The sequence below is a fragment of the Phyllobates terribilis genome, unplaced genomic scaffold (assembly GCF_046119375.1).
Source record: "Phyllobates terribilis strain yellow unplaced genomic scaffold, ASM4611937v1 Scaffold_183__1_contigs__length_3771566, whole genome shotgun sequence".
Lineage (NCBI taxonomy): Eukaryota > Metazoa > Chordata > Amphibia > Anura > Dendrobatidae > Phyllobates > Phyllobates terribilis.
The window spans coordinates 1,398,012-1,425,187 of record NW_027362943.1 but is presented as its reverse complement, the minus strand read 5'-3'; the positions used below and the strand labels follow the sequence as shown (position 1 = coordinate 1,425,187).

Sequence of the window (27,176 nt, the reverse complement as noted above, 5' to 3'; positions counted from 1 at the left end):
TCACAGGTCCTGTGCGCACAGAACAGCCATATATGTGGTGGCGGCTCTGCAGGTGGAGGTATGTGGAGACCCCCATTACTGGGTGCAGGGGGCATTAACCCCTTCAGCACGGAGACTCTTTTGGGGTCTCTGTGTGGTGTGAACAGTGAGGTAACAGCTGTGGACAGAATGCGGCTTAGCTGGTTCCCGTCCACATTAGATCCATTCAGACGACAGCAGGATGAAGGACAGAAGCCCAGAGAAGTCCTCACACAACGCCATTATTCCGCTTCTAGTTCCAGCACAGTAATGTAGATGCTAGTGATGACATTCGGGGGATTTGCAGGAATATGTGGCAGATACTTGCTGGATCTTCTGCTTTCTGGACCGGTTCCACTTGTAAGTCTTATTAACCCTTTCACCCCAGAGTCTGTTTCACCTTCCTTACAGGTCACTTTTTTCAATTCTGACCAGTGTGTGAAGAATTAAAGCAATGGCAAAGGGAAAAAATTAAAATGTTACTTTTTCCCACAAAAATCTTACTTTACCCCCAAATTTTGCATTTTCAAAAGGGTAACAGGAGAAAGTGCATCATACAATTTGTTGTGCAATTTTTCCTGAGTAAGCCGATATCCCATTTGTTGTAGGGAAACTTCTGTTTGGGTCTACAGCAGGGCTAGGAAGGGAAGGAGTCCACTTAACTTTTTGTATGCAAAAATGTCTGGACTCGAGAGCGTACCCCATGTCGGGTTTCCAGATCCCCTGATGTGCCTATACAGTGGCAACCCCCCACAAGGGACACCATTTTTGAAGCTAGACCCCTCAAGGAATTTATCTAGTTTTGTGGTGAGCACCTGGAACACACAGGTGCTTCACATAATGTTATAAAAAGCCGAAGACGAACAACTCCCATACACAAACTATAATAATTATGTTATTGAACATATATTAAAAAGACAACAATTAAAAACAAAACCAGAATTAAAAAAGGGAAATCTACTGCAAATGAACAAGTAACAGGTAAAAAAGTTTTACTTATAGTTTATGCCAGATGTGAAAATACATATATAGATCCATATGGAGAAATATCTAATAAACACTAACTATATGATTACTTCATACATATAAATATAAACTGCATTTTGGGGTAAGTGAAGAGTCTCCGCGAGCTCAAAGAACACTGGATTTTGGCTGTTGGAGCTGAAAAGAGGACATCGGTAAACCAGGGGAGGAGTCCTGAGGAGATAATTTGCATATTCCCACTGCATTTTGGGGTAAGTGAAGAGTCTCCGCGAGCTCAAAGAACACTGGATTTTGGCTGTTGGAGCTGAAAAGAGGACATCGGTAAACCAGGGGAGGAGTCCTGAGGAGATAATTTGCATATTCCCACTGCATTTTGGGGTAAGTGAAGAGTCTCCGCGAGCTCAAAGAACACTGGATTTTGGCTGTTGGAGCTGAAAAGAGGACATCGGTAAACCAGGGGAGGAGTCCTGAGGAGATAATTTGCATATTCCCACTGCATTTTGGGGTAAGTGAAGAGTCTCCGCGAGCTCAAAGAACACTGGATTTTTTCTGTTGGAGCTGAAAAGAGGACATCGGTAAACCAGGGGAGGAGTCCTGAGGAGATAATTTGCATATTCCCACTGCATTTTGGGGTAAGTGAAGAGTCTCCGCGAGCTCAAAGAACACTGGATTTTGGCTGTTGGAGCTGAAAAGAGGACATCGGTAAACCAGGGGAGAAGTCCTGAGGAGATAATTTGCATATTCCCACTGCATTTTGGGGTAAGTGAAGAGTCTCCGCGAGCTCAAAGAACACTGGATTTTGGCTGTTGGAGCTGAAAAGAGGACATCGGTAAACCAGGGGAGGAGTCCTGAGGAGATAATTTGCATATTCCCACTGCATTTTGGGGTAAGTGAAGAGTCTCCGCGAGCTCAAAGAACACTGGATTTTGGCTGTTGGAGCTGAAAAGAGGACATCGGTAAACCAGGGGAGGAGTCCTGAGGAGATAATTTGCATATTCCCACTGCATTTTGGGGTAAGTGAAGAGTCTCCGCGAGCTCAAAGAACACTGGATTTTGGCTGTTGGAGCTGAAAAGAGGACATCGGTAAACCGCGCGCCTGCAGGCGCGCGCATTTTGAAGCTTTTTTCACTGTTTTCAGAACATTAACAGTAAGAACATGGAAGAGTCCAGGAGCCATTTGGTGAGCTGCATATCCTGCTACATGTTCACAGACTTGCCAGTGGAAAAGCCAAACTTCACATGCCAGAAATGCAAGCTTGTGTCCCTGTTGGAGGAAAAGTTGCGAAATCTAGAAGAGAGGTTAACTACCTTGAAAATCATTAAGGAAGGTGAAGAGTTCTTAGACAGAGCAGAATTATCTCTTCATGATTCAGAAAGAGAAGAAATTCGAACTGCACCTGATGAAACAGAGGAATGGAAGCATGTGACCACAGAAGCAGGAGGATCGAGAGGCAGTCAGCACCTATACTGCTCAGGAACCAGTACCAGGCTCTCACGCAGGAGAACCATGAAGAAATACAGCAAAATAAGACTTTGCCAGCAATGAATAACCTTGTAAGCCCTCAGAATCCTCCTGGATGGAGAAAGAAGAATGTTGTGAAGAAAAAACGGAGAGTGGTGGTCATGGGGGATTCCCTGCTAAGAGGAACAGAGGCCGCTATCTGCAGACCAGACATAACCTCAAGAGAAATGTGCTGTCTTCCAGGAGCAAAAATTAAAGATGTGTCTGACAGGATATCAAGACTCTTCAGACCTACAGATCACTACCCATTCCTGCTAATACATGTGGGGACAAATGACACCGCAAGAAAGGACCTGGAAACCATCTGCAGTGACTTTGAAGACTTAGGCAAGAAAGCGAAAGAATTGGGAGCGCAGGTGGTCTTCTCATCCATCCTCCCAGTGGATGGCCATGGAACAATGAGGTGGAATAAGATTCTACAGGTGAACAACTGGCTACGTCGATGGTGCCATCAACAAGGATTTGGATTTCTGGATCACGGAATGAATTACCTATACGATGGACTACTTGCTAGAGATGGGGTGCACCTTACGAAGACTGGAAAACGTGTATTTGGAAGTCGCCTTGCTACACTCATCAGGAGAGCTTTAAACTAGAACAATGTGGGAAGGGAAGCAAAAGGCCAAAAAAGCCATACAGCTGACAAATACTATTGAGATCTCTGCTACTGGAAGTGGAAAGGAAGAACAAAGACAAAACAATTTAAATAATAAAAATATGGGAGGAAGAGAAACCAATCACAAACTAAAATGTTTTTATACAAATGCACAAAGCATGGGCAACAAACAAGGAGAATTGGAACTACTAATGCAGGAAAAGGAATATGATGTCATTGGAATCACTGAAACTTGGTGGGACGATACACATGATTGGAATACAAGGCTAAAAGGATACAACTTATTTGCAAGAAACAGACTTGATAAACGAGGAGGAGGTGTCGCATTGTATGTTAGAAAAGCGTATATCTGCACAGAGATTGAATCTTCAGAGACTGGGAGTTCTGTGGAAACTGTTTGGGTAAGAATACAAGGAGAGAACAATGGAAAGGACACCATTGTAGGCATTTACTACAGGCCACCTGGGCAAGCTGAAGATATGGATGAACTCTTTATGTATCAAATGACCAAGTTCTCCAAAAAATATGACGTAGTGGTCATGGGAGATTTCAACTATCCAGACATTTGTTGGGAATCTCTCTCAAGTAAAACTAACAGGTCAAACAAATTCTTATCCTCTCTTGCTGACAACTTTATCTTCCAAAAGGTAGGGGAGAAAACAAGGGGATCTGCTACTTTGGATCTAATCCTTATAAACAGGGAGGAAATGGTTGAGGAGGTAAAGGTGGCTGGGACCCTAGGAGGCAGCGATCATGCTATTATAGAATTTTGGATAACTAGAGGAGGAAGACATGTGAAGACTCAAACTTCAAGGTTAGATTTTAGAAAGGCAGATTTTAAGAGACTCAGAAAGAGAATAGGAGGGATCCAATGGCTGGATGTCCTTAAGGACAAAAATGTCCAGGAAGGATGGGAAATTTTTAAAAATGAGATTCTCAAAGCACAATTGTTAACAATCCCGAAAAGTAGGAAGAATGGGAAGCATTTAAGGAAACCAGGATGGATGAACACAGAACTTAAACACATGCTAAAAATAAAGAAAGAAATGTTTATTAAATGGAAAGAGGGAGGCATATCTAAAGAAGATTATAATGCAGTCTGCAGATCCTGCAGGGCACGTGTCAGGTTAGCTAAAGCTGACAATGAATTAAGGCTTGCAAGAGATGTCAAAAGCAATAAAAAAGGATTTTGGGGGTATGTCAAAAGTAAAAGAAAAGTCAAAGATGCTATAGGATTTTTACAGGATGAAAATGGAGAAATGGTAAGAGAGGATGTTGAGAAGGCCGAACTTTTTAACTCCTATTTTGCATCTGTTTTCTCTCAGAAAGAAAATGTAACATCAACTGATCTTCACTGTCCTTTTAAAGGAATAGAGGAATCCAAGTTATCTGTAAACAGAAAGATTGTGAGGGAATATTTAGCTAACATAAATGAGTTCAAGTCTCCAGGTCCAGATGAATTACACCCCAGAGTACTGAAGGAGATCGTAGAAGAAATTTTAGAACCACTCTCCATAATCTTTGAAAATTCTTGGAGAACAGGAGAAGTCCCAGAAGACTGGAGAAGAGCAAATGTTGTTCCTATCTTCAAAAAGGGGAAGAAGGTGGACCCAGGGAACTATAGGCCGGTGAGTCTGACTTCTATACCAGGAAAGATCTTTGAACAAATTATTAAACAACATGTATGTAAGTACCTGGATAAGAATGAAGTGATTAACCAGAGTCAGCATGGGTTTGTAACTAACAAGTCATGTCAGACTAACTTAATTTCCTTCTATGACAGAATCACTGACTGGGTGGATCAGGGAAATGCTGTAGATATAGTATATCTTGACTTCAGCAAAGCATTTGACAAAGTATCTCACACCATCCTTATTGAAAAAATGACCAAGTATGCAATGGACCAGGCAACTGTTAGGTGGATTAATAACTGGCTTAGTGATCGGACTCAAAGGGTGGTTGTAAATGGCTTCACATCCAGCTGGATGAATGTCTCAAGTGGGGTACCACAGGGCTCCGTCCTGGGACCTGTATTGTTCAACATCTTTATCAATGATTTAGATGAAGGAATTGAGGGTAAACTGATTAAATTTGCTGATGACACAAAGCTAGGAGGGATAGCTAACACTAGAGAAAAGAGAGAGAGGATTCAAAAAGACCTAAATAAACTGGAGCAGTGGGCAGCAACCAACAGAATGGTTTTTAACAGGGAAAAATGCAAAGTACTACATCTGGGCAATAAAAATGAAAAAAGCATATACAGAATGGGAGGAATAGAGCTAAGCAACAGTACATGTGAAAAAGACTTAGGTATACTAATAGATCATAGACTCAACATGAGTCAACAGTGTGATGCAGCAGCAAAAAAGGCAAATACAATTCTGGGATGTATTAACAGTAGCATACAGTCTAGATCACGTGAAGTCATTATCGGTCTTTACTCCTCTTTGGTCAGACCTCATCTGGAATACTGTGTAGAGTTTTGGGCACCACATTTTAAAAAAGACATAGACAAACTGGAGCAAGTTCAGAGAAGAGCGACCAGAATGGTGACTGGTCTGCAAACCATGTCCTATGAGGAACGGTTGCAGGATTTGGGAATGTTTAGCTTGCAAAAAAGAAGACTGAGAGGAGACTTAATAGCTGTCTACAAATATGTCAAGGGCTGTCACATTGTAGAAGGATCATCTTTATTCTCATTTGCACAAGGAAAGACTAGAAGCAATGGGATGAAACTAAATGGGAGGAGACACAGATTAGATATTAGAAAAAACTTTTTGACAGTTAGGGTGATTAATGAGTGGAACAGGCTGCCACGAGAGGTGGTGAGTTCCCCTTCAATGGACGTCTTCAAACAGAGGCTGGACAGAAATCTGTCTGAGATGATTTAGTGAATCCTGCTTTGAGCAGGGGGTTGGACCAGATGACCCAGGAGGTCCCCTCCAACTCTACCATTCTATGATTCTATGATTCTATGAAAGTGCATAGTGCATGTATGAGCACCACATATCTGTTAGTAGGGTCAGTTCATTTTTTAATGTCTCCCCCGAGTGGGACCATATGGAATCTTATGAAGACTCCAGAAATAAAGATATTTGGTCTCATTCAAAATCCATCACGGCTAGTTGCTAAGGTTATGCTACACAAATACAAAATTATTATTATTATTATTTATATAGCTCCATTGATTCCATGGTGCTGTACATAAGGAGGGGTTACATACAAAATACAGATATCACTTACAGTAAACAAACTAACAATGATAGACTGGTACGGAGGGAAGAGGACCCTGCCCTTGTGGGCTTACATTTTACTGGATGGTGGGGAAGGAGACAGTAGGTTGGGGGGATTGCAGTAGCTCCGGTGTTGTTGAGGTGGCAGCAAGCAAGGTCATGGCAGGCTGTAAGCTTGTTTAACCGGTTCCCGACCGCCCACTGTAGATAAACGTCGGCGCTTGCCGGGCTCTGTGCAGTGCCGACGTTTAAAAACGGTGGGTGGTCTCGCAGTGCTCAGGACCCCCAGGGTCCTGCAAGCACTGCGATTCCGGTGCAGAGCGTTAGCTCTGACAGGGTACATCATCGGGACCTGATTAGATCAGGTCCCAGTGATGTTAACCCTTTGCTGTCTTCTATATGCTGTGATCTATAGTGATCACGGCATATAGGAGACAGCAGGAAGAGAGGGGGTCGTCTTACTTACCTCCGAAGACCTCCGTTTCGTTTGAGGACCTGGGGTTGCTATGGCAGCTGGAGGTCACATGACCGCCTCCAGCTCTGCCATATATGGTGTCCTTCCTGTCTGACTTCAGCCTGTATGTAGCTGAAGTCAGACAGGAGACTCTGACTGAAACAGTCAGTGAAGATCTCATATAATGTAATACATGTCTATTACATTACATGAGATCAGTGATCAGAAAAATAAAAATTAATGTCCCATACAGGGACTAAGTAAAAATGTAAAAAAAAGTAAAAAAAAAGTTTTTAAACTATTAAAAAAAAAAATCACAATATAAATAAAAATAAATAAATAAAATATTAAACCAATAAATCCGTAAATTATTACAAAACCAAAAAAAGTACACATATTTGGTATCGCCGCGTCCGAAACAACCCGAGCTATAAAACTGTCACACTAATTAACTCCTTCTGTGCACACCGTAATAAAAATAAATAAAAAACGAAGCAAAAAAATATGCTTTTTCATCATATCGCCAAACAAAAAGTGGAAAAAAATGCGATCAAAAAGCAGAATAGAAATAAAAATGGTACCACTGAAAACGTCATCTTGTTCCGCAAAAAAAAGCCGCCATACAGCTCCATCAGCCAAAAAATAAAAAAGTTATAGCGCTCAGAATAAAGCAATGCAAAAAAAATATTTTTTTTTCTATAAAATTGTTTTATTGTGTAAAAGCGCCAAAACATGAAAAAAATACAGTAAGTGTAGTATCGCTGTAAACGTACTGACCCGAAGAATAACGCTGCCTGATCACTTTTACCACACGCAGAACGGCATAAAAAAAACCTCAAAAAACAATTCCTGAAGTGTTTGTTTTTGTTAACTTTACCTCCCAAAAAACGGAATAGAAAGCGATCAAAAAATGTCACGTGCCCAAAAATGGTTCCAATAAAAATTTCAACTCGTCCCGCAAAAAACAAGCCATCACATGACTCTATCGGCCGAAATATGGAAAAATTATAGCTCTCAAAATATGGTGATGCAAAAACTAGATTTTGCAAAAAAAGCGTATTTTAGTGTGTGACAGCTGTCAGTCATAAAAACCCGATATAAATCTGGTATCTCTGTAATCGCACCGACCCGAAGAATAAAGTAATCTAATCAGTTATATCACACTAGGAACGGCATAAAAAATAAATAAAACAAATATTATTCAACTGCTACTGATTTGTTTATTATGTCTCCCAAAGATCCCAGTAAGGCTCTGCTCACATTTATCCTGTGCTCTGCGCTGAGCACTTACACCAGAGTTTCCGTGTAAATCTCTGAAATACGTGATTCAGCCAGAACCCATGATGGAAGATTCCCTGTAATGAGGCAGATATAGGCCACTGTGGATGCCGTCTAGCCTGGGATCCCACGGTGTCATTTGTTTTAGGCGTGCATAAAAGTGCGGTTGGCCACAGTTTTGTGCACTTCTGAAAAAAAGGACACCACTAAACAGAGGCCAGACGGAGTCCAGAGTAACTCTGCTGCCTCATTACAGTGAATGGATCCTGCAGGGGTTTCATCTGAATTACATCACTTGGAAAATTAGATGGAAACCCCGATGTAAGTGCTCAGCCTAGAGCGCCGGATAAATGTTACGTAAAATGTTCCCAATAAAAGCTTCAACTCAGTCCTCAAAAAAAGCTAGTCCCCACTCAGGTCCATCATCTGTTAAAAATATAAGGGACTTCCAAGTTACTGGTAGCAGAAAGGCTCTGGAAAAGCAAAATGGTCCTTGCCCCCCAAAAGAAATTCAGAAAATTTTGTGCTCCCAAATCCAAATGCCTATTCTACAATAATTTGTTCTCCAATTGTCAAATAGCACTCCGTCCCCCCCAGATCTCGCCGTATGGCTAAGTGGTACGATACAGCCACATATGGGGTATTGACACTTTTAGAAGAAATTGTGTGACACATTTTGGCACCATTTTTACCCATTACCCTGTGTGAAAATGTAAAATCTGAGGGTAAAACATTTTTTTGTGGTAAAAATATAATTATGCTTTTTTCACTGCCCAATGGTATAAATTTAAAAATTAAAAAATGCTCACTACTTCCCTAGATGAATTCCTTGAGAGGTGTAGTTTACAAAATGGGGTCACTTGTGGGGGTTTCTGCTGTTTTGGCATGTCAGCGACTCTTCAAATGTGACATGGTGTCTGCTGCCTATCCCAGCCAACATAGCGCTTCTTTCTCTTCCGAACCCTGCCGTACACCAAAGCAGTGGTTTTCCCCCACATATGGGGTATTGGCGTACTCAGGAGAAATTGTACAACAAATTTCATGGTGCAATTTATCCTGTTACCCTTATGATAATGCAAAATTAGGGAATGAAAAACATTTTTTATGGGAAAAATGTGAAAATTTTATTTTTACGGCTCAATATTATAAACTTCTGTGAAGCAGCTGGGGGTGCAAGGTGCTCACCACACATCTAGATAAGTTCCCTAAGGGGTATAGTTTCCAAAATGGTGGCACTTGTGGGGGGTTTCCACTGTTTAGGCACATTAGGGGCTCCCCAAATGTGACACGGCGTCCGCTAATTATTCAAACAAATTTTACATTCAAAAAGTCAAATGGCGCTCCTTCCCTTTCAAACCCTGCCATGTGCCCAAACAGTAATTTGCCTCCACATATGGGGTATCGGCGTGTTCAGGAGAAATTGCACAACAAATTTCATGGTGCAATTTATCCTGTTACCCTTATGATAATACAAAATTAGGGAATGAAAAACATTTTTTGAGGGAAAAATGTGAAAATTTTATTTTTACGGCTCAATATTATAAACTTCTGTGAAGCAGCTGGGGGTGCAAGGTGCTCACCACACATCTAGGTAAGTTCCCTAAGGGGTCTAGTTTCCAAAATGGTGGCACTTGTGGGGGGTTTCCGCTGTTTAGGCACATTAGGGGCTCCCCAAATGTGACATGGCGTCCGCTAATTATTTAAACAAATTTTACATTCAAAAAGTCAAATGGCGCTCCTTCCCTTTCAAACCCTGCCATGTGCCCAAACAGTAATTTGCCTCCACATATGGGGTATCGGCGTGTTCAGGAGAAATTACACAACAAATTTCATGGTGCAATTTATCCTGTTACCCTTATGATAATACAAAATTAGGGAATGAAAAACATTTTTTGAGGGAAAAATGTGAACATTTTATTTTTACGGCTCAATATTATAAACTTCTGTGAAGCAGCTGGGGGTGCAAGGTGCTCACCACACATCTAGATAAGTTCCCTAAGGGGTCTAGTTTCCAAAATGGTGGCACTTGTGGGGGGTTTCCACTGTTTAGGCACATTAGGGGCTCCCCAAATGTGACATGGCGTCCGCTAATTATTCAAACAAATTTTACATTCAAAAAGTCAAATGGCGCTCCTTCCCTTTCAAACCCTGCCATGTGCCCAAACGGTAATTTGCCTCCACATATGGGGTATCAGCGTGTTCAGGAGAAATTGCATAACAAATTTCATGGTGCAATTTATCCTATTACCCTTATGATAATGCAAAATTAAGGGATGAAAAACGGTTTTGTGGGAAAAATGTGAAAATTTTATTTTTACAGCTCAATATTATAAACTTCTGTGAAGCACCTTGGGGTTCAAGGTGCTCACCACACATCTAGATAAGTTCCCTAAGGGGTCTAGTTTCCAAAATGGTGTCACTTGTGGGGGGTTTCCACTGTTTAGGCACATCAGGAGCTCTCCAAACGCAACATGGCGTCCGCTAATTATTCAGACAAATTTTACATTCAAAAAGTCTAATGGCGCTCCTTCCCTTCCGAACCCTGCCGTGCACCCAAACAGTGGTTTTCCCTCACATATGGGGTATCAGCACGCTCAAGAGAAATTGCACAAAAAAATTTGGGGTCCATTTTTTCATGTTACCCCTGTAAAAATAAAAAAATTGGGTCTAAAGTAACATTTTTGTGAAAAAAGTTAAATGTTAATTTTTTTCTTCCACATTCCAAAAATTCCTGTGAATCACCTGAAGGGTTAATAAAGTTCTTGAATGTGGTTTTGAGCATCTTGAGGGGTGCAGTTTTTAGAATGGTGTCACTTTTGGGTATTTTCTGTCATAAAGACCCCTCAAAGTGACTTCAAATGTGATGTGGTCCCTAAAAAAATGGTTTTGTAAATTTTGTTGGAAAAATGAGAAATCGCTGGTCAACTTTTAACCCTTATAGCTCCCTAACAAAAAAAAATTTGGGTTCCAAAATTGTGCTGATGTAAAGTAGACATGTGGGAAATGTTATTTATTAACTATTTTGTGTGACATATCTCTCTGATTTAAGGGCATGAAAATTCAAAGTTTGAAAATTGCAAAATTTTCAAAATTTTCGCCAAATTTCCGATTTTTTCACAAATAAACGCAAGTGATATCGAAGAAATTTTACCACTATCATGAAGTACAATATGTCACGAAAAAACAATCTCAGAATCAGGGGAATACGTTGAAGCGTTCCAGGGTAATTACTTCATAAACTGGCAGTGGTCAGAATTGAAAAAATTGGCCCGGTCACGAAGGCAAAAACAGGCTCTGGCGCGAAGTGGTTAAAGAGATGTATTTTCAGGTTCCATCTGAAGGATAAAAGTGTGGTGGATAATCGGACGTGTTGAGGCACAGAATTTCATAGGATGAGGGATATTCGGACGAAATCTTGGAGGCGATTAACCTCCACTTCTAGAGCCGCCACCACATATATGGTTGGTAGAGACTAAATCCAAGTCGACAAAATACAACTAGTGCTGTGATAGGGTAACAAGAGGTACACAATGTATTCAGGTATATTAATAACCCCTACAGAGCCATCTATAATTGTTTAGCACAGGCTTTTGCAGAGTCTTTGTACTACCAGTAACGTGGAAGCCCCATATATTTCCATTGACAGAAGACGCACCTGAGCGGGGACTTGCATTTTTTGTAGATTGAATTGAAGCATTTTTTGAAAACATTTTACATAACATTTTCGATCACATTTATCCTGCGCTCTACGCTGAGCACTTACATTGGGGTTTCCATCTACAGTGGGGGAAATAATTATTTGATCCCTTTCTGTTTTTGCAAGTTTGCCCACTGACAAAGACATGAACAGTCTATAATTTTAAGGGTAGGTTAATTTTAACATTAAGAAATGGAATATACAAAAAAATCAAGAAAATCACATTGTATAAATTAGATATTTTTTTGCATTTGGCAGTGAGAAATAAGTATTTGATCCCTCTGGCAAACAACACTTAATACTTGGTGAAAAACCCTTGTTGGCAAGCACAGCAGTCAGACGTTGTTTGTAGTTGATGATGAGGTTTGCGCACATGTCAGGAGGAATTTTGGTCCACTCCTCTTTGCAGGTCATCTCTAAATCATTAAGATTTTGAGGCTGTTGCTTGGCAACTCAGAGCTTCAACTCCCTCCATAAGTTTTCTATGGGACATGAACCCATCTATCTTCCTTTCAGTAAGGTGAAGTCATCTTGTCCCCTTTGCAGAAAAGCACCCTCAAACTATAATGTTTCACCCACCATGCTTCACGGTTGGGACGATGTTCTTAGGGTTTTACTCATTCTTCTTCTTCCTCCAAACATGGCGAGTTGAGTTAATGCCAAAGAGCTCAATTTTTGTCTCATCTGACCATAGCACCTTATCCCAATAACTCACAGAATCATCCAGGTGTTCATTGACAAAATTCAGACAAGCCTGCACATGTGCCTTGCTGAGCAGGGGGACCTTGAGGGCACTGCAGGATTTTAAACCTTTAAGGTGTAATCTGTTACAAATGGTTTTCTTGGTGACTGTAGTCCCAGGTGCCTTGAGATCATTAATAAGTTCCAGCTCGTGTAGTGTATAGCCTGATCTCTCACCTTCCTCATGATCAAGGATACCCCACGAGGTGAGATTTTGCATGGTGCCCCAGATCGATGTCGATTGACAGTCATTTTGTATTTCTTACATTGTCTTACTATTGCAACAGTTGTCTCGTTCTCACCCAGCGTCTTACTTATGGTTTTGTAGCCCATTCCAGCTTTGTGCAGGTCTATAATCTTGTCCCTGACATCCTCAGAAAGCTCTTTGGTCTTGCCCATTTTGTAGAGGTTAGAGTCTGACTGATTAATTAAGTCTGTGGATAGTAGTCTTTTTCAGGTGACTATATAAGACAGCTGTCTTTAATGCAGGGAATGAGTTGATTAGGAGCGTCTAACTGGTCTGTAGGAATCAGAACTCATAATGGTTTGTAGGAGATCAAATACTTATTTCTCACTGCAAAATGCAAATAAATTTATCTAATTTATACAATGTGATTTTCTTGGATTTTTTATGGATATTCTATCTCTCAATGTTAAAATTAACCTACCCTTAAAATTATAGACTGTTCATGTCTTTGTCAGTGGGCAAGCTTACAAAAACAGCAAGGGATCAAATAATTATTTCCCCCCACTAAATCTCTGAGTGACATGATTCAGATAAAACCCATTCACTATAATGAGGCAGCAGAGTTACTGTGGACTCCATCTCGTCTGTGTTTAGCATTGTCTTTTTTTCAGAAGTACACAAAACTTTGGTCTATTGCGCTTTTATGCACGCTTAAAAATATGGACACTGCCAAATCATAGGACAGACTTGAGTCCACAGTGTCTTAATCTGCCCTATTATAGGGAATCTTCCACCGGGGGTTCCATCTGAATCACATATTTCAGAGATCTACACGGAAACCCTGATGTAAGCGCTCAGCGTAGAGCGCAGGATAAATGTGCGCCAAGCCTTATTGCGATCTTTGGGAGGAAGAATGAACAAATCAACAGCAGGTGAAGAATAGTTTTTATTTATTTTTTATGCCATTCCTCATGTGGTATAAATGATTAGACGACTTTATTCTATGGGTTGTTTTTTATGTTTGGCTGCTGTCACACACTAAAAGATCCTTTTTTTTTTTAGAGCTATAATTTTTCATTATCTCTGCCTACAGAGTCATTTAAGGGCTTGCTTTTTGCGGGACAAGTTGATGTTTTTATTGGTACCATTTTCGGGCACATAACATTTTTTGATCGCTTTCTATTCCGATTTTTGGGAGGCAGAATGAACAAAAACAAGCAATTGTTTGGATTTTTTTATCTTGTTCCGTGTGTGCTAAAAGGCAGCTTTATTCTTCTGTTCAGTATGATTACAGCGATACTACAATTATATCATTTTTATGTTTTGGCGCTTTTACACAATAATAACAATTTTATAGAAAATTAATCATTTTTGCATCGCTATATTTTGACAGCTATATTTTTTTTCTTCTCTGCTGACGGAGCTGTATTACAGCTTGCTTTTTGCGTGACAAGATGATGTTTTTTGTGATACAATTTTAATTTAAATTTAACTTTTTGATGGTGTTTTATTTCACTTTTTTGGCGGCTTCATGAAAAACCATAGTTTTTTGCCACCTTTTTTATTTTTTACACTGTTCACTGAAGGGGTTAACTAGTGTGACAGTTTTATAGATCAGATCGTTCTGGACGCGGTATTTGAGTACCAGGGGGTGACAGTACGAGAGACATAACCAGTCCGTGATGAAAGCACTGGAATTCTGCCTGATCAAAAATTTATTTTTATTCAATAAGGAGTACTTCCACCAGCTCAGTGGCACCGCGATAGGCAGTCCGTGTGCACCATCGTATGCCAACCTGCTCCTGGGCTAGTGGGAGGAAACTATTGTTTTTGGTGACACTTCGCAGTGCCCTGAGGAGAGTATTATCATGTGGCTCCGCTACATTGATGATATCTTTGTCATCTGGAAGGGCACTGAGGAGACGTTCAAGGATTTTGTCAAGAAACTCAATGTCAACAATATTGGGTTACATTTTATGTATGAGTTGAATTCATCTAGCCTGGCCTTTTTGGACATTAAAATTGAGATCAATTCCAAGGGTGAAATTATCACTAAGACCCTTAGGAAAGAAGCGGCCACAAATTCCCTCCTGAAGTGGGAGAGCAACCATCCGGCGCCCCTCAGGAGGGAAATCCCCAAGAGACAATATTTAAGAATGCACCAGAATTGCTCTACCTTGCGGTCCTTCAAGAAGCAGGCAGATGACCTCAAGATAAGGTTTAAAGACAGAGGTTACCCCGAAATAGCCTTGAGGGAGGCATACAACGAGGCCTTAAAAAACCCGATCAAAGTGAAACTACACGATTTGTCATGAGATATTGCAATAGAGAGGAGGAGATTAGATCAATCCTCCAAAGGAGCATTAAAGATGGACACAGACATGGATAATGAGATCACACCTTACCCACAAATCACATACCGAAAAGGTAAATCTTTGAGGGATAGACTAGTGCGTAGCCAGTATCAGCTGAGAACCACCCCAACTTGGTTGGACAGAGGAATCAAAGGGTGTTTCACATGTGGGGTAAGATGTAAGATGTGTGAATCGATCCAGTCAGGCAGAGTTCAGAAGCAATGTTACTGGTATCAGGTACTCCATTCGGCACTTCATAAATTGTCGCACTAAGGGCATCATCTATAACGGCACATGTGAGTGTGTGGTGGCGTATGTTGAAAAACAAGAAGAGAATTTCGTAGGAAGGTGGGGAAACATATACGAGATATATGGAATAAAAGAGACACACTGGTCGCTAATCACATCAACCTACTGCATCACGGGGATGTAAGGAAGATCCTATTTATGGGGGTCGAGAAAATTACATCTCCCGTGAAAGGAGGTAACTGGGATAGGTCGATTTTACAGAGGTAGACCCGTTGGATTTTCAACCTCAGAACGGTACACCCGAATGGCCTGAATAAGCAAATGTCCTTAACTCCTTTCTTTGAAATAGAGGTGTCATAGGGACATATAGTCAGGGACCGCCGCCGATGAGTGGGGGCGCCATTGCGCAGGACAGGGTGCCAACCTCCACGTTAGGTAGGTGTGCTGATAGAGAGGGAAACGCTAGGGCATTTATAGATCTTTTCCACCTATTCTTTGGCTGTTTGGTTTGGTAGGGCAGTTCTGTATTGACTAGACACACCTGCCCACACTGTAACAAAACCCTCACTGGCGACAACAGTCGCTGATGGATAGCACTCTCTTTGATGTCTCCAACATCGTTGACAGCCATCATTTCTGCTCAGCATGAATCGATTTTAACCAATGAACAGCACTGAAGTCCACTGTTCCCTCGTCCAGCGTAGATGCTACCTGGTCCATGCAAGTCGATGACGCCTGTGCCTGGTGGTGTGGTCAGGTACCCTAGCAGACCACACTGATGTAAACTGTTTCGAATGGTCTGACATGACACTTGGGTGCCTCTCACCTCCCTTAAATGTGCCTGCAGTTGTGTGGCGTTCATCATCCAGTTCCGAAAGGCATTGTTCACAATGAAGCAGTCATCAGTGTGGAGTGTGGCCAAAGAATGTCCACTTCTCTGCCTTTCTGTGACTTTTCCACTCTCTCTGTATCTCTATTGCAACCTGCTAATGATGACACTCTGTGACACTCAAAGCTCAGTGACCACTTTCATCTAAAAACATCCTGCTTCAATTCTAACGCCTAAATTTTTTGGGCGATTCATGGATCAAACACTTGTTGTGAATTTTGCCATTAAGCTCCTTGTTAGAGAACAGCAAGTTGTGCAAAAAGTTCTGTAGGGTTTCTACTCACTCAGCTGCGGTTGAGGAAGGCACCAGTTTCATTAAAATGTCCAGGCTAGTTTATTAGAACTTCATAAACCACTCAGCATAAGCTAACAAAAAGACGCCCTTTTCCGACACAGTGAAAAACAGAAAGTAAATAGTTCAGACAGTGCTGTGAGTTCGCCTACTCGGGTCAGTGTCCTTTAGCAAACAGCCTGGAGGTCTCCACAGTTCCAGTCACAGACACTGAATGAGACACTTGGTCTTCATTTTATCTGCCACACCCCCAGCTGGGACTATGTGAGCCCCACTCTTTGACTGCTCGTAAACTCGGCCCTGATATGCCCTATTAACCCTCAGCACTATCTGTCCTTGAGTCTGCTTTCCAAGGCTTACATCACCAAAGCTACCAACCTCGATGATATATATCTCCCCTCAAGCACCTGTGTTACATGCACGCCGCCTAAGCTCAGATAGGGGCGAGACCGATTACATGAATTCGTTGGAATTCTGGGGGAACAGTTATTCCGGGCGACCATAGGCTGCAGCTTCTCTGAGGCACAGGACAGATTAAATTGCTGACCAGACACATTTGAAAGAGTCCTCATAAACGGTAGAACAGTAACATTTAATGAGGCATGGCCAATGCAATGTACATGTCTCTTTGAGCAACAGGCTCCAGTAATAACAGTACAATCTTCTTTGCAGCACAGCAGTACACAGTCTATTATCCTGTAGCACAGTACAGCACAGTTTAAATGCATACACAACCACAGGCTTTTCCTTCACAAGGACTCAATTGTACACAGCATTCTTTATCCTGCATGGAGCGGGGGGGGGGGGGGGTTTGATGAGGGAGACGATCCCTATGACAAGATTCCTTCCAGTCCTTATCTTCCTGGTCGACAATACTCCACACTGTTAGCTCAGGGAGTCTATCTGACCTGTGTTTAGCTTCCCTCCTGACCTGAATTCTGTTTTCTTGCCTTCTGTGAGATACAGATACAGATACAGATCATAAGCCACCTTTCTCTTTGGCTCTGGACAGCCAGTAAACAACTTCCCCACAATCCCCCTGGGGCTCTGCTAAAACACTCCCCTTCTCCTGTGACTGTGTTAACCCCTCTAGTTGCTGGATGCTTCTGGAGCACAACACTTCCTGTCTCCTGTGATTCTGTTACTTCTAATAGTTGCTGAATGCTTTTAAAGCAACAGCACTACTTCTGCACGTCACACCTGTCCGGCGGCCATCTTACAGTACTGAAACATTGAACAGTTGGACATGTGTATCAAAACATTAAGAGATGGTCACATTAAAGAGGTTATCCACTGCAATGTGTAGTTGTCAGATGGATTTAAACCTAGGAAATAAGGCTTTCTTCAAATACCTTGTGTTTCCAAATGTGCCTGTGAGCGGCGCTATCGTTGTCCTCTTAGCACCATCATGTGACCCCCGGCTGCAGTTGCCTCTGATGTCTGGTGACTTCACGTCAAGTTCCGGAATTGATTGACTGGGCTGTGGGCAGCGTTTCACCACATGTCACAGCCCAGCATCGTGTGCGCTCTCTCTTCACTGCTTTCATTAACAGAGTGCCGCAAGCCCACGAGATGCTGGGCTATGAAGTGATGAAACTTCGCCCACAGCCCAGTCAATCATTGAGACTGGGACATCGGCGATGTCGGGTCAACTTCCAGTTCTGGGAGTTTCCATTTTTGCCCAATCTCTTTCTTATGGTGGAGTCATGAACATTGACCTTAACTGAGGCAAGTGAGGTCTGTAGTTTTTTGGATGTTGTTGTGGGGTCTTTTGTGAGCTCTTGGATGAGTCGTCGCTGCACTCTTGGGGTAATTTTGATCGGCAGGCCACTACTGGGAACATTCACCACTGTTCCATGTTTTTTGCTATTTGTGAATAATGGCTCTCACTGTGGTTCGCTGGCGTGTCAAAGCTTTAGAAATGGCTTTATAACCTTTTCCAGACTGACAGATCCCAATTACTTTGTTTCTCATTTGTTCCTGAATTTCTTTGGATCGCAGCATGATGGCTAGCTTTTGAGGATCTTTTAGTCTACTTTACTTTTTTAGGCAGGTTCTATTTAAGTGATTCCTTGATTGAGAACAAGTGTGGCAGTAATCAGGCCTCTATATGGCTAGCGAAATTGAACTCCGCTTCCCAAAGATTAATGGGGAGTTGGGGGGGCAATCACTTTTTCACACAGGGCTCTGTAGCTTTGGATTTCTTTTTCCCTTAATAATAAAGACCTTCATTTAAAAACTGCATTTTGTGTTTACTTGTGTTATCTTTGTCTAATATTTAAATTTCTTTTGTGATCTGAAACATTTAAGTGTGAAAGAATAAGAAATCAGGAAAGGGGCGAACACTTTTTCACACCACTGTTGGTTTTATTAGTAGATGTAAAGGAATCTAAATACTGTACAATAATCTCTTCATGTGTTCCCCTTATTATTCCCAGTAACTGTATTACACAGGATTTTTATGATGTTACATCGGCTCATCATCTTCTCATTCTGGTCTCTACAATATCGGATCCTCTTAGTGAATATCTTCTATATAAGAGAATTTTCCTGAATTACGCATCAAAGATGGATATGGACAGAGACAAGATGGCTGAGAAAATATTACACCTCACCCTAGAGATCCTCTTCCGGCTTACTGGAGAGGTGAGAGATTCTGATGACGTCACATTACATCATTCTTATCTATGGGAATAACAGATGGACAGAACTGGAGAGGTGAGGACTCTGGAAATGTCTCTAGTGAGATTTATTAATGTGTCTCTCTATAACCAGAATTACACAGTAGTGAAGAAGACCTCCAGAGAGCGCTGTCAGGACCCTGTGTCTGAGGGATGGGGAAGATCCCTGAGCCCAATCACAGAGCCTCCACCTCACCCCCTGATACATGAGGACATCAATGACCAGAAGATCCTAGAACTCACCTACAAGATGATTGAGCTGCTGACTGGAGAGGTGACACTGCTGGGAATGCTGGGACATTATACAGTAACGCTATGAAGGGATCGGGGGGATGACGGTATCATTGTATGTGTCAGGTTCCTATAAGGTGTCAGGATGTCGCTGTTTATTTCTCCATGGAGGAGTGGGAGTATTTAGAAGGACACAAAGATCTGTACAAGGACGTCATGATGGAGGTTCCCCAGCCCCTCACATCACCAGGTAATAGACAGGACTGAATACACACGGCCTATAATTATCTGTATGTAAAGAATGAATTCAGTCCCTGTATGTGTTTCCTCCAGATCTATCCAGTAAGAGGACAACACCAGAGAGATGTCCCCATCCTCTTCTTCCACAGGACTGTAAACAAGAAGATCCCAATTTTCCTCAGGATCATCAGGTAGATGGAGAGAAGGTGTCATGTGATCTCCCCTATGATGTGTAGACGGTTGTGAAGGTCTTGTGCTCAGTCTTGTTTTATCCACCAGTATTATATGTTTTATACTTGTGTAATGAGAACGGTGGAGATGGCAGGATTAGAGCTGATCATAGATGTGACTTCTCCATCTGTCTGTGACTTTTATAATATTTGTTTCAGGGTGAAGATCTGACCCATATTGATACTACAGAGACATATGTGAGGGGTGATGAGCGGTGTAAAGAGGAGATTCCTACATATGACTACCCAGGTGAGTAGTAACCACTAAATGCAGAGAAGTCACAGATTCTTCTCAGTCACCGGCTGTGGCTGCTTTATCAGTGGTGTAGTCCGGCCGTATCACAATCGTGTGATCACCATTTTGCCTCTAAACCACAACATTCTCTTCCACCCAAAACTGTTTGAATGGCTTTGAACATTGAAAGACCTTTTCCATAGAACTTACAACCTGGAGGATCCACCTACCCCCTGGGATTAGGAGATGCTGACCGTTACCTGCCCAGATCTGTAAACTACAAAGTAAAATGACAGCGTATGTAGAATGTGCTGACAAGTGAGAAAATCACTTGAAGAAAAATATTATGATGGGCCTGTAAGAGAAAGCGGAGGGTAATGATGCTGTTGGCTTCCTAGATCCCTGATATCTTATTGGATGAATCTACCTTCTCTCCCTTCTGTGCTGCTGAATGTGCTCATATGGTCCCTACAAGACCAGGTCCAGTCTCCCTGACCTAACTTAACTTTTATGATTGAAAATATTAAATGTGCAGTGAGGGCCAAGTGTGAATTTCTGTACAATAACAGCTGATTTACCCTTAATCCTGACTTTTCAATTTCTTTTAAAACCGACTAACTTCAAACCAGATTGTGATAAACTATACAGAAAACATTACACCTGTGCCATGATATATCTCTAAGCTGTGCGTGGCTGATGGCTGTAATATACATTTATTCACGTCTGCAGGAGATGTGTGGCCATGGCTCGAGCCCTGGTTTCATGGATTTGTTGAGGGAGGGCAATAACCCTTCACGGTTGACCAAGTGAGTGTCAAATTATTATGTTGATTGCAATCCACAGAAAACCATACGAAAACAATGTTCTGTATTGGGAGGATTCAAAGAATCTCTGATCCCGTTTATTTTGCTTAGCATTTTATATTGTTTTGAGCATATCAATAGCCAATCACCTACAGTCATACTACAGGCTGACCAATGTTAGTACAATTATTACGGAAACACATATATGGTCATATTAGTTCGAAGCACGATGGAATTTTACAAGGTCAATCCTGGCCTAAACTAGTTAGATAACAGGAGCGGAATGTCTGACAAAATACAAAATGTTATTGTGAGAAAAGTTAGTGTGGGAAAGATGAGGCGAGAGAAAAGAAGGAAAGAATGTATGTTATGCAAGGAGTGATAATAAATGATTTTAAAACAAGCAGACAAAATGGAGTTGCTATAGCATGAATATCAATATGTCCTTTACATTTTCCCCCCTAAAAATTATGTTATTATCAACATTAGAGGTGCTTTCCCAGGGTCATGCTTTGAGCCTGAGGGACATTGGTCTTCACTCAATTAGTGCCCTTGTTACCAATCGAGGCTATCGCGGCATGTCCATCCCCCCTTGTTGGTTGATATAATCATAAACCTCTGATCTTCAGACGTGAGGTTGGTCGGGGCGTGCGGGTGAAGGTCATCATTCCCTTGCCGTCCAGGTCCTCAATGCTGGTCACATCTGGGAGGTCCGTGTACAGTAGCACTGGATGTCTGTTAACAGCGTTCTCCTTGCTCTCTGATGACTGGCAGGTTTTCCTCATGCAAAATGGGATACAATAAAAGACTAGTTTTAGTAAGACATATATTAACAAGATGCAAGCAGCAATATGCAACACTCCTTGTAATATTCCAACAATCCATCCACCAATCCCTTTAAACCAATTAGCAGGATTTAAAAAGGAGAACATATCAGACCACCAACTGTCTTTGGTCAATTCGTTATGTTTGTTATATTCTTCCCTGAGTTTCCTAATGTCTTCCATTTTAGTCTTTAACCGTATGGTAGAGCCGGGGTCAATATAGTGACAACAGGCTGGGCCTATAACCTGACACATCCCTCCTTGAGCTGCTGTCAAATAGTCCAGCACTAAAGTATGTTGATTAGCCTCTATAATAAGTTGATTCTGCACCTCAACAGTAGTATTAATTACTTCCAGCACACTCCAAATCTGGTCATCTAAGTAGTCAGTGACTTCCACTAATTTGTCCCACATTTGTGTTACTATAGGGTAGAGGAAGACAGTACTGGCTATCTTATTGGGCATACTCATTTGTACTAAATGAGGTCTTACTGATGGGCGTGGAGTGTTGTCCTTGGCACATTTATAGATGGTATGAAGAGGGATGGTTCTCATATCTACTTTACTATGGGGAATAAGATAAATGGCTGGAGTTAGCCGGGCCAACGTACAAGTCCCCCCTACTCTGACTAGGAGCCATTTATACGCATTATTCCCACAGACCCAATTTGTGGCTGATGGCAGATCCCATAAAGCAGAGTGCAGTAATACTAATTTATGTACCAAATCGATAAAAACTGTGTTATTTGATAACATACACCATGAAGGCATTTGTCCCAGGGGGCTACAGTATCCAATATCCGGATTGCCACATGTTGGATCACTAGGCTTATATTCAGAAGATTCATTGCAAGGGATGTTACCAGATATTTTATAACATGTATCATTGGTACCTTTTATAAACAGATTTGCATGTACCCATGAGTGATTATGAATGTATCTTTCCAACAATGACGGTTTAAAAGCATCTGCCGTACTAGGAGTAGCATTAAAACTGATTTGTAGACCTTCAGTTGGTATGAAGCCTAAATTAGTCAAGGAAGACTTGTTTCTGGGCACCCATTTGTTTCCTTTAAGGGCAAGACATTGTAGGTGTCTACTGGTGGCAGTAAGATTTCCTTGCCACCAGGGGAGATACAGTGGTGTTCCATAATCTACTAAACTTAGTAGCGTTATTAGCAAGGGCGTCGCTACAATTGGGCCAGTTTAGTATTTCTTCCAGAGTGACTGGGACCGCAAGAAAAGGCATACTAGTGGCTGAAACTGGTGAGTGAGTACATATCCAACAGTCACTGATCAGGTTGTTCTCTAATTGACTCAATTCTTGTACCAAAATCTGGTGGTGAGTAATGAACTTGTTATTAAAAGGGTCAGTACTCTGTTGTAGGCTATTCCAGGTATTGATTAATCTAACCATACATATTATCATAAAATATCTCAGGATGGTTGACGTTTGCAATGTGAAGCATGGATCCATGTTGACCTCCCTTCAAGTTTTACTGCTGTTGGGGTTGTAAGGAGCACTTGGTATGGTCCGTCATACAATGGTTCTAGTCTGTGTTTCCGTACATGCCTCTTCACATACACATAATCTCCGGACTTGAGGGTTATGATAACCTTCTGCATCAGCTGGATCTGGAATAGAAGATGATACTAACGCATGGGTGTTAGTTAAGGCTTTGGCAAGCTGAATCACATATTGCACAACATGATCTGTTTCTTCTGATAATTGTTGTGGGGTAAATCGAGCTATAGCTGGTTGTGACCCAAATAGTATCTCATAGGGTGACAGTTTGTTTCCCTATGGGGGTGGTGCGTATGTGGTATAGTGCAATGGGAAGGAGTTCAGGCCACTGGGCCGTATCCTCCTGCATCATTTTGGTCAATTGCCTTTTCAGTGTGCTATTCAATCTCTCCACCTTGCCGCTTGACTGAGGATGGTAAAGAGTATGCAGCGCCACTGTTGATCCGATCATGGTAAGTATTTCTTGATATGCGCATGAGGAAAAGGCTGGTCCCTGATCACTTTCGATAACTTCTGCGACTCCATACCGGCAAACATCTTCAGAGACCAGCTTCTTGGCAGTCATGTTTGGAACGGCGAATGCTTCTGGCCAGCTGGAAAACATATCCACTACCACTAAGCAGTATTCATATCGTCCTGCTTTAGGGAGAGTGATATGATCAACTTGCAATCGTTGGAACGGATACTCTGGTTTAGCAATGTGTTTTGTCGGTACATTCTGTAATCTGCCTGGGTTGCAGCTTTGGCATATTGAGCAACCTTTCTTTTGTGCGCTCAACACGGTGGAAATTCCTGGGGCCCAATAGAGTTTCTGTACCAGTAGCAAAGCTTGATTCTTCCCTCAATGCACCGGTCCATGGGCCCAGGCTGCAACGGCCTGATATAGGAGTCGAGGCAAACAATACAGTTGTCCCTTTTTCCATAGCCCATCTATCAATTTAGCACCCGCCTCCTTCCATGACTGGTGTTCTTCTTTAGAGACTTTTTGCTATGTGCAGCGTAGCTTTGTGATTGGAGGGACCGGTTGATGATTTTCTGCAGGTTGATCCTGGGTTGGCACGGAATTTAGCTGTTTGGTTTGCTGCTGCGTAACAGCCATGGACATGGATGTTGGAAGAAGAGCTGCTTGCATAGCATGGAGATCAGCAAGTGCATTACCTCTTGCTTCAGGGGCATCTGGTCGGGTATGAGCTTTTACCTTTACAACAGCCAACTGTCTTGGTAGTTGTACCGCTTCCATCAATTGTCTGACGCTTTCAGCATTTTTCACAGGAGAACCTGCAGTCGTGACAAAGCCTCTCCTTGCCCAGATCTCCCCAAAGTCGTGTGCAATCCCGAAGGCGTATCTCGAGTAAGTAAATATATTCACACGTTTTCCTTCAGCCTGTTGACAAGCAGCAATCAGAGCTTTGAGCTCTGCTTCCTGTGCTGACATACTGGGAGGTAAGGCTGCAGGCTCTACCAATGTATCTTCAGTTGTGACAGCATATCCAGTATGAAACCTGCCAGAGGTGTCAGCATATCTGGATCCATCCGTATATAACGTAAGTCCTGGGTCATCAAAGGGTACTTCCCCCACTAAAACAAGTGGAGTTGACTCCGCAGTAATTTGTTCCAGACAATCATGTGGTGGAGCATCTTTCCCCTCTCCTTCAGGTGCTGGTAGCAGGGTGGCCGGGTTGATGGTGGTGCACCAATGTAATTTCACATTTTCTGTCAAAATCAACGTACACTGCAGCCGTAGGTGTCTCAGTGTGCACAGATGTTTAGGTTGCTGTAAACCCAAAACAGCCGCAATATTGTGTGGAGCATAAATGTGAGTCTCATGTCCAAGGATGATGTCCGCCATTTTTTCAAGTAACTGCTGTGTGGCGTGAACCGCTCGTAGACAGCTGGGGGAGGCCCTGGCTACCGGGTCCAGAAGCGCTGAGTAATAACCGACCGGGCGCTGCTTTGTACAGTGTCTCTGCGTGAGTACTCCGGCTGCATGCCCTCCTGTCATGGAGACATACAAATGGAAAGGTTGAACATAATCCGGGTTTCCAAGGGCAGTGGCTGTCATTATCCTTGATTTTAGTTGCTCAAAGGCTTGTTGCAGCAGTTCTTGGTGGTCCTTGTTGTTTACACCAGCCAGAGTGTTTTCTTTTAATGCATCATATAGGGGTTCCATCAGACGTGAAGCGCCTGGGATCCATTGTCTGCAATATGTACATAGTCCGAGGAACCATTGCAGCTCTATGGGATCTTTTGGGAATGGTAGTAGGTAGATGGTCTTTCTTTCTTCTGTGAGATGTCTGGCACCCTGAGTAAGGCAGTGGCCTAAGAAAACCACTTGACTGAGGCAAAACTGAAGTTTCAAGGCTGAGACTCGACAATTCAGTTTTGCTAGATGCTTGAGGAGGCTAACACTGGCCCTGATGGACACTTGCTCCGTGGGGGCACACAAAAGAAGATCATCAACGTATTGTAATAGTACTACCTCAGAGTTGTCCAGCTGCCACGGCAGCAGACAGCTAGACATGTTCTTTGCAAACTGATTAGGGCTATTCTGCGCTCCCTGCGGCATCACCGTCCAAGTCAATTGCCTGCCCTGATATGTAAATGCAAACAGAAACTGACAGTCTTTATGTAGTGGAATGCTGAAAAAGGTGTTTGCTAAATCAATTACTGTAAACCAGGCTGCGGTAGATGGTATTTGTGAGAGAAGTGTATGTGGGTTAGGCACCACAGGAGTTTCCAAGACTGTCGCTGCATTTACTGCCCTCAAATCCTGCACCAATCGATAAGCGGGCGGCTGCCCCGGTTGGGATTTATTCCTTACGGGGAACAACGGCGTATTACACGGGGAGACGCAGAGGATTAGTGCCCCTTTCTCTAACAAGGTGTGAATTTGCTGGTGTAGACCTTGTTCTTGTGCATGTGTGAGCGGGTACTGGCGAACCTTGGGAAAGGGCGCTCCGGGCTTGAGGTACACCTGTATTGGTTCTACCGGCAATCACCCAATGTCGTCTGGGCCTTGTGACCACAGATGAGAAGGGATTTCCTCTGTGTATGGAGCTAACCTGGGATCTTTTGGGAGATTTCCAATCGTATCTGATATGTTAATCATAACCGTGGGTAGCGCCCGTAAGATGCAGACCTCCTCTGTGTGCATCAGAGTTTGGATCCTTTAAAGTAAGGATCATCTGACCATTGTCCTGGTATTGAATTCGGGATCGGAATTTAGACAAGAGGTCTGCTCCTAAAAGATTTACCGGGCAGATCAGGGATATGACAAATTGTGCCATTACTTCTGGAAATGGGCCAATCGGAATAGGTTTAGTGAGAGTGTGTTTGTTAGGTCTGCCATCTACACCGATCAATATTAGATTGTCGTTAGAAAATTGGACTGGGAGACCCTGGGGCAGTTCAGTGGATTTTAAAATGGAGTTGGCCGCCTCAGTGTCTACCATGAACTTCACCGGATTCCCTCCTATTGGGATAACTACAGATGAACAGAGCCCAGGGGTGGTTACGGGCATCACGATGGCAGACTCTGGTTGGCCTCAATTTCAGAATGGATGGTCTTGGAGGACATTTTCTCGTGAGTCTCGTGGGCTGGGCATCCTATTTCTAGATAGGGGGCTTGGGCGGTGCACTGGCTAGCAGGGGTGTGACAGTCCCTTTGGAAATGTCCCGTCCGGCCACACATCCAACACTGAAGACAGGAATTCACTAGTGGCCTTTTCCCGGGATACATTACTCGCTGATCAGGTACCGCCATGGGGTAATAGTGGGGCTGTAAGGGAGGATACTGTGTTGCGGGTACTGCAGGTGCCGCAACTGCCACTGCAGCGGGTTTAGATTTGGGCTTAACCGCAGAAGCGGTCCGGGCGACACTTTTCTGGAAGCTT

At 42.5% G+C, this 27,176-nt stretch overlaps 2 protein-coding genes across 2 annotated transcripts in view; both read left to right on the top strand.

Moving 5' to 3' along the window:
- LOC141212728 (uncharacterized) overlaps positions 1-27,176 on the top strand; it is a 68,161-nt gene that overhangs the window by 25,972 nt on the left and 15,013 nt on the right. Inside the window, exon 7 of the mRNA XM_073665035.1 lies at positions 7,683-7,693. Coding sequence (XP_073521136.1) covers positions 7,683-7,693 — 11 coding nt within the window. The remainder of the gene's footprint in view (positions 1-7,682; positions 7,694-27,176) is intronic.
- LOC141212746 (gastrula zinc finger protein XlCGF53.1-like) lies at positions 10,903-20,518 on the top strand. The gene is made up of 7 exons (XM_073665057.1): positions 10,903-11,645; positions 18,953-19,160; positions 19,290-19,469; positions 19,553-19,676; positions 19,760-19,857; positions 20,056-20,146; positions 20,335-20,518. The coding sequence occupies exons 2-7, from the start codon at positions 19,083-19,085 to the stop codon at positions 20,382-20,384; spliced, it is 621 nt and encodes a 206-aa protein (XP_073521158.1). The 5' UTR covers positions 10,903-11,645; positions 18,953-19,082; the 3' UTR covers positions 20,385-20,518.

What these genes read in the sequence shown, in the direction of transcription:
- LOC141212746 (XM_073665057.1), top strand. Translation starts at nt 19,083, where the DNA reads ATGGATATGGACAGAGACAAGATGGCTGAGAAAATATTACACCTCACC. An exon ending in TCTTCCGGCTTACTGGAGAG is followed by an intron (nt 19,161 to 19,289) that starts GTGAGAGATTCT and finishes CTCTATAACCAG; the next exon opens with AATTACACAGTAGTGAAGAA. An exon ending in CCAGCCCCTCACATCACCAG is followed by an intron (nt 19,677 to 19,759) that starts GTAATAGACAGG and finishes TGTTTCCTCCAG; the next exon opens with ATCTATCCAGTAAGAGGACA.